This window comes from Neofelis nebulosa, chromosome 2 (genome assembly GCF_028018385.1).
Source record: "Neofelis nebulosa isolate mNeoNeb1 chromosome 2, mNeoNeb1.pri, whole genome shotgun sequence".
Lineage (NCBI taxonomy): Eukaryota > Metazoa > Chordata > Mammalia > Carnivora > Felidae > Neofelis > Neofelis nebulosa.
Genome location: NC_080783.1, coordinates 218593194 through 218608661, shown reverse-complemented (window position 1 = coordinate 218608661; position 15468 = coordinate 218593194). Strand labels below are relative to the sequence as shown.

The window sequence follows — 15468 nt, the reverse complement described above, 5'->3', positions numbered from 1 at the left end:
TGGGCAAAGGACACACAGACTCTCCTTGCATTATTTGTTAAAACCACATGTGAATCTGGAATGACCTCAATAAAAATTTCCATTAAACACGGCTCAATCCTCCTGTACTGTGGCATTTCCCAAGCAAACAAACATCCATGTCCCCACATGACAGCAAAATAAAGTCAGACCCTCTGCAAACTGCATGTGAATTCCACCACGGAAGCCGGTCCCAGTCCCTGCCTTGGCCCTTTCAGGGCGATAAAATGTCACCCAGCAAAGAAACCCTTTTCCAAGACTGAGTCACAAAAGCCCAGAAGACCCTGGGCAGGATTTATAACACAGACCGTAACCGCTGTCAGGACGCAAGCTGAGGGCCGCAAGGCCGTGAGCTAGATTTTCAACCCGGCATCCTGCACGTGAGGAGAAGGCTGAGCACAACGGGTTTCCTTTCTCAGAGTCTCAGGTGGTCACCGGGGGCCTTGGTGAGAAGCCGCATTCTGGTCCTTTCTCCCCGAGAAGGGGGAATGTGCCTGCCTGCCTGCCTGCCCACCCAAGCATATTCAGGCTCCACTCCACAGTCCCTGGTCATTGGTTTTTATTTTTTATTTATTTTTTTTTAATTTTTTTAATGTTTATTTTTGACAGAGATAGAGAGAGACAGAGCATGAGCCGGGGAGGGGCAGAGAGAGAGAGAGACAGAATCCGAAGCAGGCTCCAGGCTCCGAGCTGTCAGCACACAGCCCGACGCGGAGCTCGAACTCACAGACTGGGAGATCATGACCTAAGCCGAAGTTGGGACGCTCCACCGACTGAGCCACCCAGGCACCCCATCCTGGTCATTGGTTTTTAAATATGACACAGAGGCGCCCGGGGGGCTCAGTTGGGTAAGCATCGGACTCTCGATCTCGGGTCAGGTCATGGCCTCAGGGTCATGAGATCGAGCCCTGTGGCTCGAGATTGGGCTCTGCGCTGACAACGTGGAGACTGCTTAGGACTCTCTCTCTCCCTCTCTCTGTCCCTCCCTCACTCGCTTGTGTACAAGCGCTCTCTCTCTCTCTCTCTCTCTCTCTCCCTCTCAAAATAAATAAATTTTTAAGAAAACAACAACCTAAACTGTCATCAGTTTTGCAATTTCACAGGCACCGCCTGCATCCGGTAAGTGCCCCAGTGACCAGCTGGCTGCCCACACGAAGGGGGCAAATGGGAAGCCACTGGGGTTCAGATCCCTTCAGAAGACATGACCTTGGAGGACTCTATAGTGGCCCCCCGACCCCTCGGACTGCCACGAGATACTGAGAACAGACCCAGGACCGTCGGAGCTGCCCTCTTGCCCCAGCCGTAGTGACACAGACACAGGCCCCCGATGAGCTGTAGGTATTGCCAGGTTTTCCCTGCAGCTCTGCTGACACCCGCTGGCGAGTCACAAAGTGATGGAGCCGCCTCAGGCCCCAACGAAAGGCTGCTTTCCCAGAACCCCAGGTCGGGTAAGACTTATGTAAGGGACTCTACGGCAGGTGTGCACCTAGGTTCTTGACATCAGCACACAGCACAGCGGCACTTACAGGGCCCTCTGTGACCGACGGGGCCAAGGTCTCCGAGCCGGACGCAGGTTGTCACATTGCTTTCAATCTCGACAGCAGAGACCCTGTGGCATTTTCTCTGTCTCCCTGTCTGTCCCCTCCTCCCTCTCGAGGGGACACAAGAGGATTACAGAGGGCGGTAAGACTTCCCATATGGGGCTGGGGGGTGGGGGGTGGGGGGTTGAAGCTCAGTGAGCCACGGCAGACCCAAAGCCGGGACCAGTCCTAGGACTTGCTTCTGTTCATAGTTAATTTATCATTTTTCACGCATCGTTATCTCTTCTTAGGAAAAACAGTGACCTCGTGATGAGATGACCCCCACGGACCCATCCAAGAAACTCATGAACTCAGATAACAACGTCTGCATCCCAGCACGGACCAGAACACCAAGCCACGTGCAGGGACACCGTTACTGGAAACATTCTCATACTGGAGCTGAACTACACCTTTTCTTTGGGTTCTTGAGAGTCACTGTTCTAAGTCAAAACTCAGCACATCACAACTCACACTCATGCCCCATCCTGCTCTCCCTGGGCCAGAACAAGGAGCCAGACCACCCAGGACAAGAGGTTCTGCCGTGCGGGCGGGAAAGAACTGGGGTGGTCCCTTCTCCTGGATTCCTCACGCAGCCAGACTAAAAGCCCCTGGAAGTACCCAGAAGGAGCATGAGGCCCAGGTCAAGGCCCATCAGCGGGACCCCAGAGCAGAGCACATCTCTGCAGTGATCTCTGAGGCATGAAGGGGTTGTCCCAAATCCACCGCTGGAGAACCTACTTCTAAATCACGCCAAGACGGAGTCCTGAGGCTTCCACGTGGATTTCAGTGTTCAAAGATTACCAACCCACTGCACACCACGTTCATAACAGCATTAGGCACAACAGCCAAAAGGCGGAACGACCCAGGTGTCCGTCCAAAGGTAAATGGACGAACACAATGTAGTCCATCCGTGCAATGGAATATTATTCAGCCTTAAAAAGGGAAGGAAATCCCAAAATGTGATTCAACACGATGACCCCTGAGGACACGATGCCAAGCGAAATAAGCTGGTCACAGAAGTGGAATCCTGATGATTCCACTTCTAGGAAGACCTTAGAGGAGTCAAATTCAGGGACAGAAAGAATGGTGGTGGCCAGGGGCTGGGGGAGGGGATATGGGGAGTGTGTATTTAGTAGGGACAGGGCTTCAGGTTGGGCCGATGAGAAGGTTCTGGATGTGGATGGTGGTGGTGGCGGCTGCACAACCACGAGAATGTGCTTAACGCTACCGAACTGCACACTTGAAGAGGGTCAGAATAGTAAATTCTGTGTCGTGTCTATTTCACCACAATTTAAAAGTAATTAATAATCGAGCCACGGACAGGGGCGTCCAGGAAGGCCGAGAGATCTAGCAAGTGGTTTTCCTGACCTTGGTCATAAAGATGTGAACTATCTGTCTTACGAAAGCGTTTCCCCAGGAAAGAAAACAGAAGTGACTTGAGGGACACGAGACACTGCTCAGAAGGGATGACAGGCAGACAGGGCAATGCCCCTCCCTCCTCCTCCCTCTCATCCCCTCCTTCCCTCCCCTCTCTCCCTCCCCCCGCCCCGTCCTGCCCCCTCGCCCCACATCACCACCTCCCCCTCCCCCCCTCCCACCACCACCTCTACCAGGCCACTTGCTGAGGGTGCCTAGCCACACCCAGACCCCTCTGTAGAGCCCAACTCCTATCAGGTCTAGCCATCAGCCGTCAATAATACAGACACACCAAATGGAGAGAGACGAGCAGCCCTTACCCTTTTCTCCGTGAGCGGGAAGGAGGCCAGGAATGTGCTGCAGACCAGACACCAGAAGGTTCTCGGGAAGAAGATGGAACACGGGCTCCAGGAGCGGGTGTGGCCTCAGCATGTACTGCAGGCTGCAGCTCTCCATGAGGGTCATATGCTTGTTTTCTGGGGGAGAAAACACCCATGTGACAGCTGTGACCAAAGGCCCTTTGGGTCAAACCAGTCGATAAACTGAGCAGCTAAGAAAGAAACACCGCAAGCAGGAAACGCGTTTTTCCACGAAGGCAGGGGAAATGCTCTCTGTTCAGCCTAAAAAGCAAAAAGAATCGATCCTTAAGAACTCTCTGGTGAAACTACAAACACACATACCTGCTTTTTATTTTTTTTTTTTAAATGTTTGTTTATTTCTGAGAAAGACCACGCATGCCACAAGCAGGCAGTAAAGGGGGTCAGAGGATCAGAAGCAGGCTCTGTGCTGACAGCAGAGAGCCCGATGTGGGGCTCGAACTTACGAACCTTGAGATCATGACCTGAGCGGAAGTTGGACGCTTAACCGACTGGGCCACTCAGGCGCCCTCCCAGATACTCGTTTTTAATGCAACACAACAAATTCCCTCCTGCTCACCCCTCCCCCCCCCACCCCGAGTCATGAAGTCCAGAAACCACCCGGTCCCCGTTATCACCAGGGGTCTAGAAGGCAGCCTGGGCCCCAGCCTGCCTCCCTTCCCCACTCAGCACCTGCATCATCGAGCCCACAGAGCAGCAGGACTGGGACCTGGGAGCAGCAGCCTCTGAGATAGAGCCCAGCCCTCAAGGACAGACCAAGACACAAACACCGCGATACCCACAGCACAAGGGAGAACGGGACTGAACCCCAGGTAGGTGTGGACAGCAGATAGCGGACCAGGGAAAGTGAAGAGGGAGAGCATCCTGGAGGAAGAGACGGCTAAAGAAGGGTTCGGAGGGGCGCCTGGGTGGCTCAGTCGGTTAAGCGTCCGACTTCAGCTCAGGTCACGATCTCGCGGTCCATGAGTTCGAGCCCCGCGTCGGGTTCTGGGCTGATGGCTCAGAGCCTGGAGCCTGCTTCCGATTCTGTGTGTCTCTCTCTCTCTCTCTGCCCCTCCCCCGTTCATGCTCTGTCTCTCTCTGTCTCAAAAATAAATAAACGTTAAAAAAAAAAAAAAAAAAAGGGTTCAGACACAGAGCTCGGGAAGATGGAGGGAACAGCGTCAACAGAAACTGAGGTTCAAGGAAGGGCAGTGCCCAGAACCACAGGGCCCTGGAGTTGAGACGGACCAGAGACAGGCCCTCTACACAGCCCCCCAAAAAAGTCTTGCTGGGACTTGATTTCTTCCACTGACAGGAGCCTAAGGACCTACTACAACGTGCTACACGATTTCATAGAAATGAGCAAAATGTGACCTACTGCATTCGTTAGAAAACGAAATGAACGAAAACTATATATTTAATACCTAACCACCACAGACACAGGGTCTGCTGCCTACTTTAAGATTTAGATGCCCTGAAAGGCACTCTCCGTATGGCTGGTTGGAAAGACGCTGGCCGGGCCTCCATGGAGGGAAATCAGGAGAAATGTTACAAACTAGTCCTCAGACCCAGCACCCCGGCTTCCGGGAGTTCAACCCCCAGCTGTGCGGGCACGCGTGCAAAACGGCAGCTGTCCACACCAGCAATGTTCCCAAACTCTGTCCCCTGGGTCCCCAAGGTTGGCTCGCAGGACCACTCAGTAAAGCACGGAACGCGACCTCAACGACAGCACACGGCCGTAGGAAGAATGGGGGGCACTCCAGGGACCAAGAGGAAGACTTCACTATGGTAAACTGTCAAGGGGAAAAGAGGAGGCAAAAATGAGAGCCCAGAAATGTGTTCTTGCCTCTGTCCCACACGAGGGTCCTAGAGACACCCAGGGGTGCAAGGGAGGGAGCAGAGCAGCGGGGGAAGGTCTCACTGGACCTTTTTAAACTTTTTTATGCTGTTTTAATTCTCAATCATGTGAATGTGTTGCCCATTCGAGCAAGAAATCTGTACATTTTGGGAAATGCCCACGAGAAGGTGACCCTCATGCTCTCAGCTCCCAGCACACAACCTTCCACTGCTGCCCCAGGACAAGCCGCTGGCTGTGCACATCTGTCTAAAGGTCCTGATCCTGGGGCGCCCGGATGGCTCAGTCGATGGAGCATGTGACTCTTGGTCTCAGGATCATGATTCGAGCCCCACCATTGGGCATGGAGCCTACTTAAAATTAAATTAAAAAAAAAAAAGTCCTGATCCTAAGGATGCTCCAGGACACAAAATGCCAGCAAAGTAATGATTAGACTCAATTAAGAAATAACCTAAAAGTCAATTTCTATCAATAAAATTAAGTTTCAGGGGCACCTGGGTGGCTCAGCTGGTTAGGCGTCCAACTCTTGATTTCAGCTCACATCATGATCTCAGGGTTCCTTGCGAGTTAGAGCCCCGAGTCGGGCTCTGCACTGACACCAGAGGCTGCTTGGGATTCTCTCTCTCTGCCCCTCCCCTGCTCGTTCACACGCATGGATTTACATGAGCTCTGTCTCTCTCACCCTCTCTCTAAAATAAGTAAACTTTAAAAAAAATATCTTAGGTCGTCTGGGTGGCTCAGTCGGTTAAGCATCCAACTTCGGTTCAGGTCACGATCTCCCATTCCGTGAGTTCCAGCCCCGTGTCAGGTTCTGGGCTGACAGCTCACAGCCTGCAGCCTGCTTCGGATTCTGTGTCTCCCTCTCTCTCTGCCCCTCCCCACTCACGCTCTGTCTCTCTCTGTCTCAAAGATAAATAAACATTAAAAAAATGTTTTTGAATACTTTAAAAACTAAAATAAAGTTTTGGACTGATTGCTCCTCTGTAATGAAATTTTCACCAAATTCAATGGGCAGTGGAAGGTGTGGGATTGGTTCGATTTTTAACTCAGGCCACGGGGCAGGCTCAAAGTTCCTGTCACAGAATCCGGCAACAAGTCTAAGACAAGAAAAGCCATCCTCCCAAACGGATCCACCTCTGACCACCTGACCCCTCCACACCCCCACCCTGGGCCTCGGAGATGTTCTGCCAGGCGCCCCCATCCATCTGTGCATCCTCCACACGGCTGCTGGACCTCGTGGGGGATGGCGGGAGGCCCTGCAGGACACTCCTCTGCGGTCAGGCACAGCTGGAAGGCCGTGCCGTGCCAAGAGGAACCAGCGGGCCTCACGGCGAAAGGTCTCTGGTGCCCGCGTGGCCGGTGACCGACAGCAACTACCCCGTCTGGTGGGCAAGGCTGCCGCCCCGGCGGCCAGGAGGCTCCGGGGCTGCTGTCCCAGGGACGTCCGCAGGAAGCAATGCCCTCCTCTCAGGCTGGCACATTAGAGTTCCTTCAGTTGTGTCCAAACTCCAGGCCCGTGAGAAGTTTTGCCCTAATTCACTAAATAAAGCCGCTAAGCTGATAGGTTTACACGGAGAAAGATCCCAAGATGGACTGAGGGCAGAGAGCACTCAGAGTTACAGGGTGAACCAGTGCTGCTGAGGACGGCAGGACCTTCCGCGGCAACACCGCGGGCCAGGCCGGGCCACGCCTCGTCGCTTACGTTCTATGGGGTCGTGGAGAAGCGGGTGCAGGAGGGCTCGGGGGGTGCCGTGGTACAGCTTCAACCTGCAAGACACGTCCAGGGGGTGCACGTCAACTCTCCGCGTCTTGCTTCCAGTCACCAGATGTCAGCCACACGTCTCGGAAGGAAAGCACGCAACTCACCAACCGCCCCACACCTACTAGAGCTTTCTACACACCAGACAATCACACCTTCCGCAAAGAAGAGAGATGGCCAAGCGAAGCAGCAGCCCCCCCCCCATGCCACCCACGCCCCTGGCGCCCCCCACACCCCCCGTGCCCCTGGCCACACACTTCCAGCACACGGACAGCCTGCCCCCACGCACCCAGGTGCTAGAAAACTACACCAGGGAAATTTATAACGCTCTGAAATGTCCCAGCAAAGACAACGTCTGAGGAAGTGCCATGGTTGTGTATCCAGACCACTGGTTCTCAACCAGGGGTGAGACTGCCTGATATTTGGTAGCGTCCACAGATATTTCCAATGGTCACAAGTGGGGGGAGGAGGCTGGGAGGTTTCTGGCATCTAGTGGGTAAGGCCAGGGATGTTCTCAGAGATCCTGCAGCACATAGGATGCCCCCCAGCAAAGACTTATCCAGCCCCAGGCGTCAGTCCTCCAAGGCTGAGAGGCCCTGCTCCAGAGGGACGACATTAAGCGTCAACCCCGGCCGGCGTGGGGACACACGGTCTTCTCCATCGTGGTCTGTGCGGCTCCTGGACAGGGCCTGGAGCCAAGTGTGTATGGAGGAGTGCCCGCTGCTCACCGGCTGCGTGCTCGAGAACGTATTTGGTACCCCCGCAGCCTTACGAGATGCACACCATTCTCTCTCAGGCACACACGAGGGAATTCGGAGCCAAGAGTCCAGGTGCCTGGCCTAAAGCCCCCCAGGACTAAGTGAGAGCCTGCACCTGCCTTATACCACCCCCACGCCCAGGGCCAGAGCCGGCCCCACCCCCATCTAAAGGACAACTCCTTGGCTTACTCAGAAATGGCAAACCCAGCTACTCCAAAGCAAAAACCTCCCACAGTACACACCGTTGGGAACAGACCACAACACAAGTGGACAAAGGGAAAGCTTTCTGTGTGGGGGATGATGAGCAGTTAACTCTCCCCAGAGTGAGGCTGGAAAATCCCAAGGATAAAGAAAACGAGGCAGATACCGCTTGTCCTGGGAGGCTGAGGTAGGAGACTCCAGCTTGTTGCCGAAGATCCGAAGAATTCCGAACCCACATGACAAAGCCTGGAGGGAGCCATCCGGCCTCCTGCCCTCGGTGACCACTTCGACCACAGCCACGATGTTAGGGTGGTTTAAGGACGTGTGAAAATACAAGGACTGCAAAACAGAAACCAGAACGTAGGTGATGGACTCTCCTGCAGGTCCTAAAATGCCGCAAACGTGTCTCCTCCTGGGACACACCTCCTTCTAGGGCGCTGGAGCAGAATAGCTCCGTCGGAGTCGGAAGCTGGCATCAAGGCTTTTCATTCGGACGGGAATGAACGAAGCTGTTCTGTTCCAGGAGCTCCCATCCACTCCCATCCACTCCCATCCACTCCCATCCACGGAACGTGCCGCAGGCCCTGCACCTAAAGGAAGGCAGGAGCGACTTCACGCCCCCGTCTCCTCGTGGGAACCAGTCATTGCAAACACACACGCCTGCCGACCCATCCCACAGAACACTCACTGCCTGAAACTTCAACCCAGCTTGCCAACGTCAACCCTAGTCCGTTTTCTGTGCAGCTGTTACAAAGTTCCACCAAACCAACTGTTTCAACTAAGCAGGATCCTTAGATTTCTTGAGATGCTATGTAATCATCCCCAGTTCAGAGCCCAACTAACATCTTTTTATGACAAAAATCACCTCGACAGCCTTTTCTTACAAGACTGTTTTTGGACCTAAGCCAAGTAGACGGTATTCAGGTGGCTCCTAAAAGGTTTCCCACCTGTCACCTTTCTGCTCCATCCTATGCAATCGGAGCCCCAGCTGGGCCCTGTCCCGCCCCGCCCCACCCATCCTGGGGGTCGTCCTGGTGGTGGCCTTAAGGGAAAGACAACAGAGGGGAGTCAGAGCCACCTGCCTCTCCGCCTGGCTGCCCGGTGGTGTTCTCCGTTGACACAGAAGAGAACGCGCCTCCGCTCTGTGGGCTCTGTGGTTCTTTTATTTGGTGAGCCCAGCGCAGTCACCTCTGTTTAAAGCTAATAAACGGCGTAGGCACCGAGGATGCGGATAGGATCGCGGCCGGGCTTCGCAGGTCAAACCTAGACAGAGGTGCTGAGCTGTGGCTTTGCACTGGGAGCGTCCCCGGAACTGCGTCCGCACTGGGGGAGAGTGACGGGTGAGAGGTCACCCCCTTGCACACATAGACCCCCCCCACCCCAGCCAGGGAGCGGTAAGGCAAGGCCACGCTGGGCAGCTTCAATGTGATTTAACCGTGGACTAATCCCCCATTAATGAGTCATTACCAGGGTGTCACCGAGAAAACGTTTCCTGTAATCACAGACTGTCAGCCCAGAATAACAGAGAGACACATTAAAACATCAGCCATGAGATATAAATCGTTATTCTATTATCTTTTATGGCAAAATGATGAAATAATGGCCACTCACAGCTGACAGGTGGTGGGACCAAGAGAGAATTATGTTTCTGTTTCCGAGACTCAAGAACTGTTTTTGAACGGCCAGCCGCAGCGTCGGTTTGTCACCATCTCACCTGTCCTATCAATACCTGGGTACGTCCGTGTTAGCAACACCGCCCGCTTCTCCTTTCGGCAGCGAAACAGATGCTCCGATGCAAAGCCACGAAGGTCCCCCACTCGGAGGTCACCCTGACACTGCTCTGCCTGGAGCAGTGGCACCAGCTGTTCAGCAGGTCCAAGTTCGAATTTAGGGCCGCGGCCCTTCCCTGCCATCTGCCCCCGAAGACGATGATTTGAGACCGGAAACGACGACAGCAGAGCCCCGCTGCTGTCTGTCCCCAAAGACCTCACCTTCAACCAGGAGCGTCGGCTGCCGGGAGCACAGCATGCTGACCGTGACCCGAGGCCTGAAGGGTGTTACCCTGTCACTACTGACCGTGAAGGGCGCGTGCTCTTTTCCAAACGTCATTTACGGAGCCTTCAGTGTGGGGAGAGCACCGTGCTGAAGAATCCTCTAAGGAACCTGAAGACACGACCCCACCCCCAAGTTCAGAGCTCAAAGGTAAGGCTAGCCTCGGCAGGTATAAAACACATACCCAGTGCAGAACCCACCGGAAGCCTGTGGAAGTAAAAAGGCTCCCAGGGGTGAGAGCACAAAGCAGCCGTGGAGCTTCTCAGAAAGAAACAACAGGCCCCGGGGTCGCCTGTGCCGAGCCCCGGTCAGCAAACAAGGCCACGCCTGACCTAGTGTGGTCTCCACCTCTCGGGCATGTAACCTTTAACCCGGCAATCTGGGACTCCCTGGCCGGTGCTGGTGACACAGACCGCCTGGTTGACCCCTGCCTTCCCCCCACAGGAAGGGGACCTCGCCCGAGAACAATGTTCTCTCTGCAGAAATGACTTTTTCCCACCCTGTTCTGTCTATGAAAGCCCCGCACTCTGTCCAGCTCCCCGGAGCTCCTTTCTATTTGCCGGATGGGATGCCACCCCATTCATGAGTCGTGAATACAGCCAATGAGATTGTCAAATTTACACAGCTGATTTTTGGTTTTTGGGGTTTGTTGGTGTTTTTTTTTTTTAGCTTAGTTATTTATTTTGAGAGAGAGAGAGAACACTCAAGCAGGGGAGGGGCAGAGAGAGGGAGAGAGAATCCCAAGCAGCCTCCACACCATCAGCACAGAGCCAACACAGAGCTCAGACTCACAATCCACGAGATGGTGACCCGAGCAGAAATCCAGAGTCGGACGCTTAACCAACTGAACCCCCACAGCCCCTGATTTTTGTTTTCTAACAAGCTTTAATACTCTGGTCGCCTTGCGGGGACCTTCCCCAGGAGGGCAAAGCGGGGCCAGCCCGGCCCACCCAGTACCGAGGTGCCATTCCCACCTTGCAGCACGCGATTGGACTCCGCCAGCACTCCTGCCAGCACTCAGCTGAGCCAAAACTGCAAATAAGCCCTTCAGTGTAAGGAAGGGCTGCAAGAGGAAAATCCTGTGCATCAACTAAAACCACGTGATTAAAGTTTGAGTCAAGCCCATCAAATTACCTGCAAGAGAAGAACTCTCGGGACTGAAGAGGGGGGCTCTCGTTCACTCCAGTCACATCCCCACTCATCTACACTTGACAGGATTCCTCCCTGATGGGGTAAACAGGTTAATAAATCATGGAAATGCTCCTGTCTTCACGCCTTCATCTTCCAAAACATGGACACCATTTTGCCCAGGGGCCAGGTCCTCATTTCTCACCCACATGACAGAACTGAAATGGGGCGTCTGATGACGCACCGTGATGGAGAGGCCGCGGCCACGCGTCCCCAACTGCACTGCCACTCGACCTGCTCGCTTCAGTCGCAAGCGGAAGGCTGGGCGGCAAGGCCAGGGAAGAGAGGAGCAGAGATGGCAACAGTGTCTTCGAGCAATTCTTTTCCAACAAGCCTTTAACAGAGAATCTTCAGGAAGGCAGATGGCTTACCAACACTTCCTGCGGCCTCCCACTTGAGGCTCAGATGGTTTCCTGTGCACTTCCCACCATGAGCCCGAGCGCCCCAAACCCGGGGACTCTGTGACACAAAACTCTCCTCTGGGAAACGCAAAGTCTCCAGCTCCAAAGTCAGAGGCTTCTGTGCACCCAGGGCAGAGCCCGCCATCACCCACAGCACACAACACACAACAGGGCCAGCCCCAGGGGTCAGCCCGCCCAGGCTGAGAGGCCCTGCTCCAGAGGGACAACGTAAGCGTCAACCCCGGCCGGCGTGGGGACACACAGTCTTCTCCATCGTGGTCTGTGCAGCTCCTGGACAGGGCCTGGAGCCAAGTGTGTATGGAGGAGTGCCCACTGCTCACCGGCTGCGTGCTCGAGAACGTATTTGGTACCCCCGCAGCCTTACGAGATGCACACCGTTCTCTCTCAGGCACACACGAGGGAATTCGGAGCCAAGAGTCTAGGTGCCTGGCCTAAAGCCCCCCAGGACTAAGTGAGAGCCTGCACCCCCCTTATACCACCCCCACGCCCAGGGCCAGAGTGTCCACTTTTTAATTTTTTTTTTTTTTTTTTTTTTTTTTTTTATTTTTTTTATTTTTGAGACAGAGAGAGACAGAGCATGAACGGGGGAGGGGCAGAGAGAGAGGGAGACACAGAATCAGAAACAGGCTCCAGGCTCCGAGCCATCGGCCCAGAGCCCGACGCGGGGCTCGAACTCACGGACCGCGAGATCGTGACCTGGCTGAAGTCGGACGCTTAACCGACTGCGCCACCCAGGCGCCCCCATTTTTTAATTTTTTTTAACATTTATTCATTTTTGAAAGACAGAGAGAGACAGAGCACGAGCAGGGGAGGGGCAGAGAGAGAGGGAGACACAGAATCCGAAGCAGGCTCCGGGCTCCGAGCTGTCAGCACAGAGCCTGACACCGGGCCAGAACCCACAGACCGGGAGATCACGACCTGAGCTGAAGTTGAACACTTCAGGCACCCCTAGAGTGTCCACTTTTAAAGAGGAAATCACATGGCTGTCACCGCCTGACGAATCAGGACCATTTGAGAGTGGATTCTCGTGGCACTGGCATGGTAGCAGAGGCCACCCCACTAGCTGTACCTCGAGCTCAGGCCGCTGGTGTACCTACCCCTGTAGCAACACCAGGGGCTGAGGGGAGCCCTGGAGGCAGCCAGCCTGGTCTGCGTGGTGGCGGTCCTGTCTGGTCACTCCCATAAAACACAAGGAGGAGGAGAGACACCTGGGTGGCTCGATCAGTTAAGCGTCCGACCCTTGATCTCGGCTCAGGTCACGATCTCACGGTTCACGGGATGGAGCCCCGCATCAGGCTCCGTGCTGACAGTGTGGCACCTGCTTGGGATTCTCTCTCTCTCACTCTCCCTGCAGCTCTCCAGCTCTCTCTCGAAATAAATAACTTAAAAAATATACGAGGAGAAGGAAACAGGACGCTGTCACTGAAAGCCTGCGTGTGCTTTGTTAGGGGGAGAGTTTAAAGGAGAACGACATACGTCTCAGAAGGAAAATGCAGAAACCGCATGGTACTTTGGCTTCCCAGATTATTTTTCAGAAGACACTTTTTGAGAGGTGGAACAAATTATTAACCATCTCAGCGGAAGTGAAAGGCGATTCCTCTGCACCAGGAGGGTCTCAAAGGACAGCACAGAACTCTGGTCTCTGAGCTAAGAGGCTCCACCAGGCAGCGCCCGGGTGGCCGAGCCTGAGTTCAGGAGGCTGAGCCTCAGCGGGGGAGGCAGGCAAGCCTGAGGGGGGAGGCTGAGCCTCAGCGGGGGAGGCAGGCAAGCCTGAGGGGGGAGGTTGAGCCTGAGGAATTCATCACTCACGGAAATACCAGCTCAGGTTCAAGGCAAGACTTCTTTCTTCAAGGTCTTCCTCCAAGACGTTATTTGCCAAGCAATAAAGTCGGGACCCATATGACACTGACAACTCAGTAAAAACCCTGAGCACACGGGCTTTGCTCATTAATCCACATTTAGACTGGACAGCCATGGTGATTCCAAGGATGGGGGCCTGCTACTGGCGGCCTGCCCACCTCCAATCAGATCTCCCCACGCCACTGCCGACCGGTAAAACCAGAAAACACAAGCAATTAATAAAACCAGAAAAAGATCTTCGCCAAATTTCCGAATCCCCTCTAAAAAGGGCAAGTTGTACTTGTTTCCAGAGGTGCATGGGCAGCAAGGGCAGACCCTCCTGTCTGTGGGTGCCACCACGGGAGTGCTCCCCATTTCCATGGCTCGCGTGCATGGAAACACGTATACACACACACGCACGCACACACACTCCGCACGGGGTATTCTTTCCTTAACTAACTCGAAAGGAGCTGACTTTCCCGTATTCTGATCATCAGAATCAGAGAGGAAGTGCTGGGCCGGGAGGACTGTGCTCAAGGGCGCAGCAGGCCGGCCGGTTCCTGGGGCGCCACTGGCCTCTGCTGCTCGCCTTGGGCATAGCAGCTGGACAGCAGCCACTTCCTGAGCAACTCTTCTGGCATCACCGCCCCCCAAAAACCCTCTGCTCACCCACTGGCCCTGCTGCACGCTCCACTTCAGCAACCGCAAGACTGGAGGGTGCAGAATTTTCCAGAAACTTTAAACACTGTGTCCTCACTAACGCACCGTCCCCCGCCGCATGGCCGACTCAGCAGGAGACAAACAGCGAGGGAGGCTGAGCAGACGTGGAGGGCCCAGGACCAGGTGACATCTGACGCATCCCACGGCCGGTGTGGCAGCAGAGGCCTCTGGGGGAAGCAGTGCTGAGCCTGGACAGGTCCAGCAGGAGCAGGGCAGTTCCGGAGGCTGTTTTCTACGGTGTGGCCAGTTCCATAGGCCACCATGGCCGAGCCACTCTGGGCAGAGCGTGGCCTGGGGGACGTGACCCCGCCGCTACAGGGAAGTCCCACCACTCGGCACTGGTCAGGGACAGGGGTGCCAAAGGGAGGACATGGGAGAGGGACTCGTTCCCAACCCACGACTGCAAAGCACTCAGGTGCTGATTTCAGGGCTCACCTCCACCCAGTGACACGAGGGGCCTGGGAGCGGGCACTCCTGGCCTCCTGACCTGCTGATGACTGTAAGGAGGGACATATAACACCGTCCTCTGGAGGAGGGCTGGGGGGACGGAATCACATAACGTGCTGTGAGCCAAGGCCCGCCCACGGCCCAGCCCACGGTGAACTCCCACGTCCACCATTCCTCATTCACGTCCACACCTCCATCATTCGCTGTGGTCATGTCACAAACCAGGCTTCCGTGGGCCTGACCGGACACACGACAAAGAGAAATCCGAGCAGCCTGGCCCTCGAAGGCCACCCCCGAAGGCAGCGGAGGCTGAGCCCGGCCAGGTGACCCACGACCCCAGGGCCACGCTGCTCCTGGCGAACCTCTTCCAGCCGTGTCAGGGGCGAGAAGGCCATTCATCGCCCATGCTGACAACAGCCCTATAAGGAGTTGTCCACAGACCCACACGTGGCTCACATACGATGCAGCCAGCCACTCTCCAGTAGCATTTGCATAGGCTGTGTGACAACCTGAATATCATCAGACACATCTTTCGTCCCCAGGACACATGCTTTCCCAAGGCCTCATTTAACCTTCCTGACCTCTGGGGGCATGAGCGCCCTCCTACCCTGGGAAGGCAGGGCTCCAGCGGATGGATCCGCGCCCCGACCACAGCCCGAACCCTGGGTGGCAGCCAAATGCAGGGAGCGGCGTGCTCAGCCGGCCCCCCGCAGCTTCAGGACTGAGCCGGGACGGTCCCCAGCAGCAAAGGGGCACTCGGGCTGTGGTCACATGCGGTGACGCCTCCCAGGACGGCTGTGGTCACTGCCAGCTTCACCACTCACTGCACTACGGCTACAGCACCAGGCTCCCCT

At 55.2% G+C, this 15468-nt stretch overlaps 1 protein-coding gene across 8 annotated transcripts in view; it reads right to left on the bottom strand.

The window, feature by feature from the left end:
- NPHP4 (nephrocystin 4) overlaps nt 1-15468 on the bottom strand; it is a 110977-nt gene that overhangs the window by 77465 nt on the left and 18044 nt on the right. For 7 of the 8 annotated variants that reach the window (XR_009258466.1, XM_058719311.1, XM_058719312.1 and 4 more), the window contains 3 exons: nt 8113-8285; nt 6931-6995; nt 3335-3490 (listed from right to left, as the gene is read on the bottom strand). Coding sequence is in view for 7 of the 8 variants with exons in the window: in XM_058719311.1 (XP_058575294.1) it covers nt 3335-3490; nt 6931-6995; nt 8113-8285 (394 nt within the window). In the remaining variant the exon portion in view is untranslated. The remainder of the gene's footprint in view (nt 1-3334; nt 3491-6930; nt 6996-8112; nt 8286-15468) is intronic. The other variant, XM_058719316.1, reaches the window with a different exon arrangement.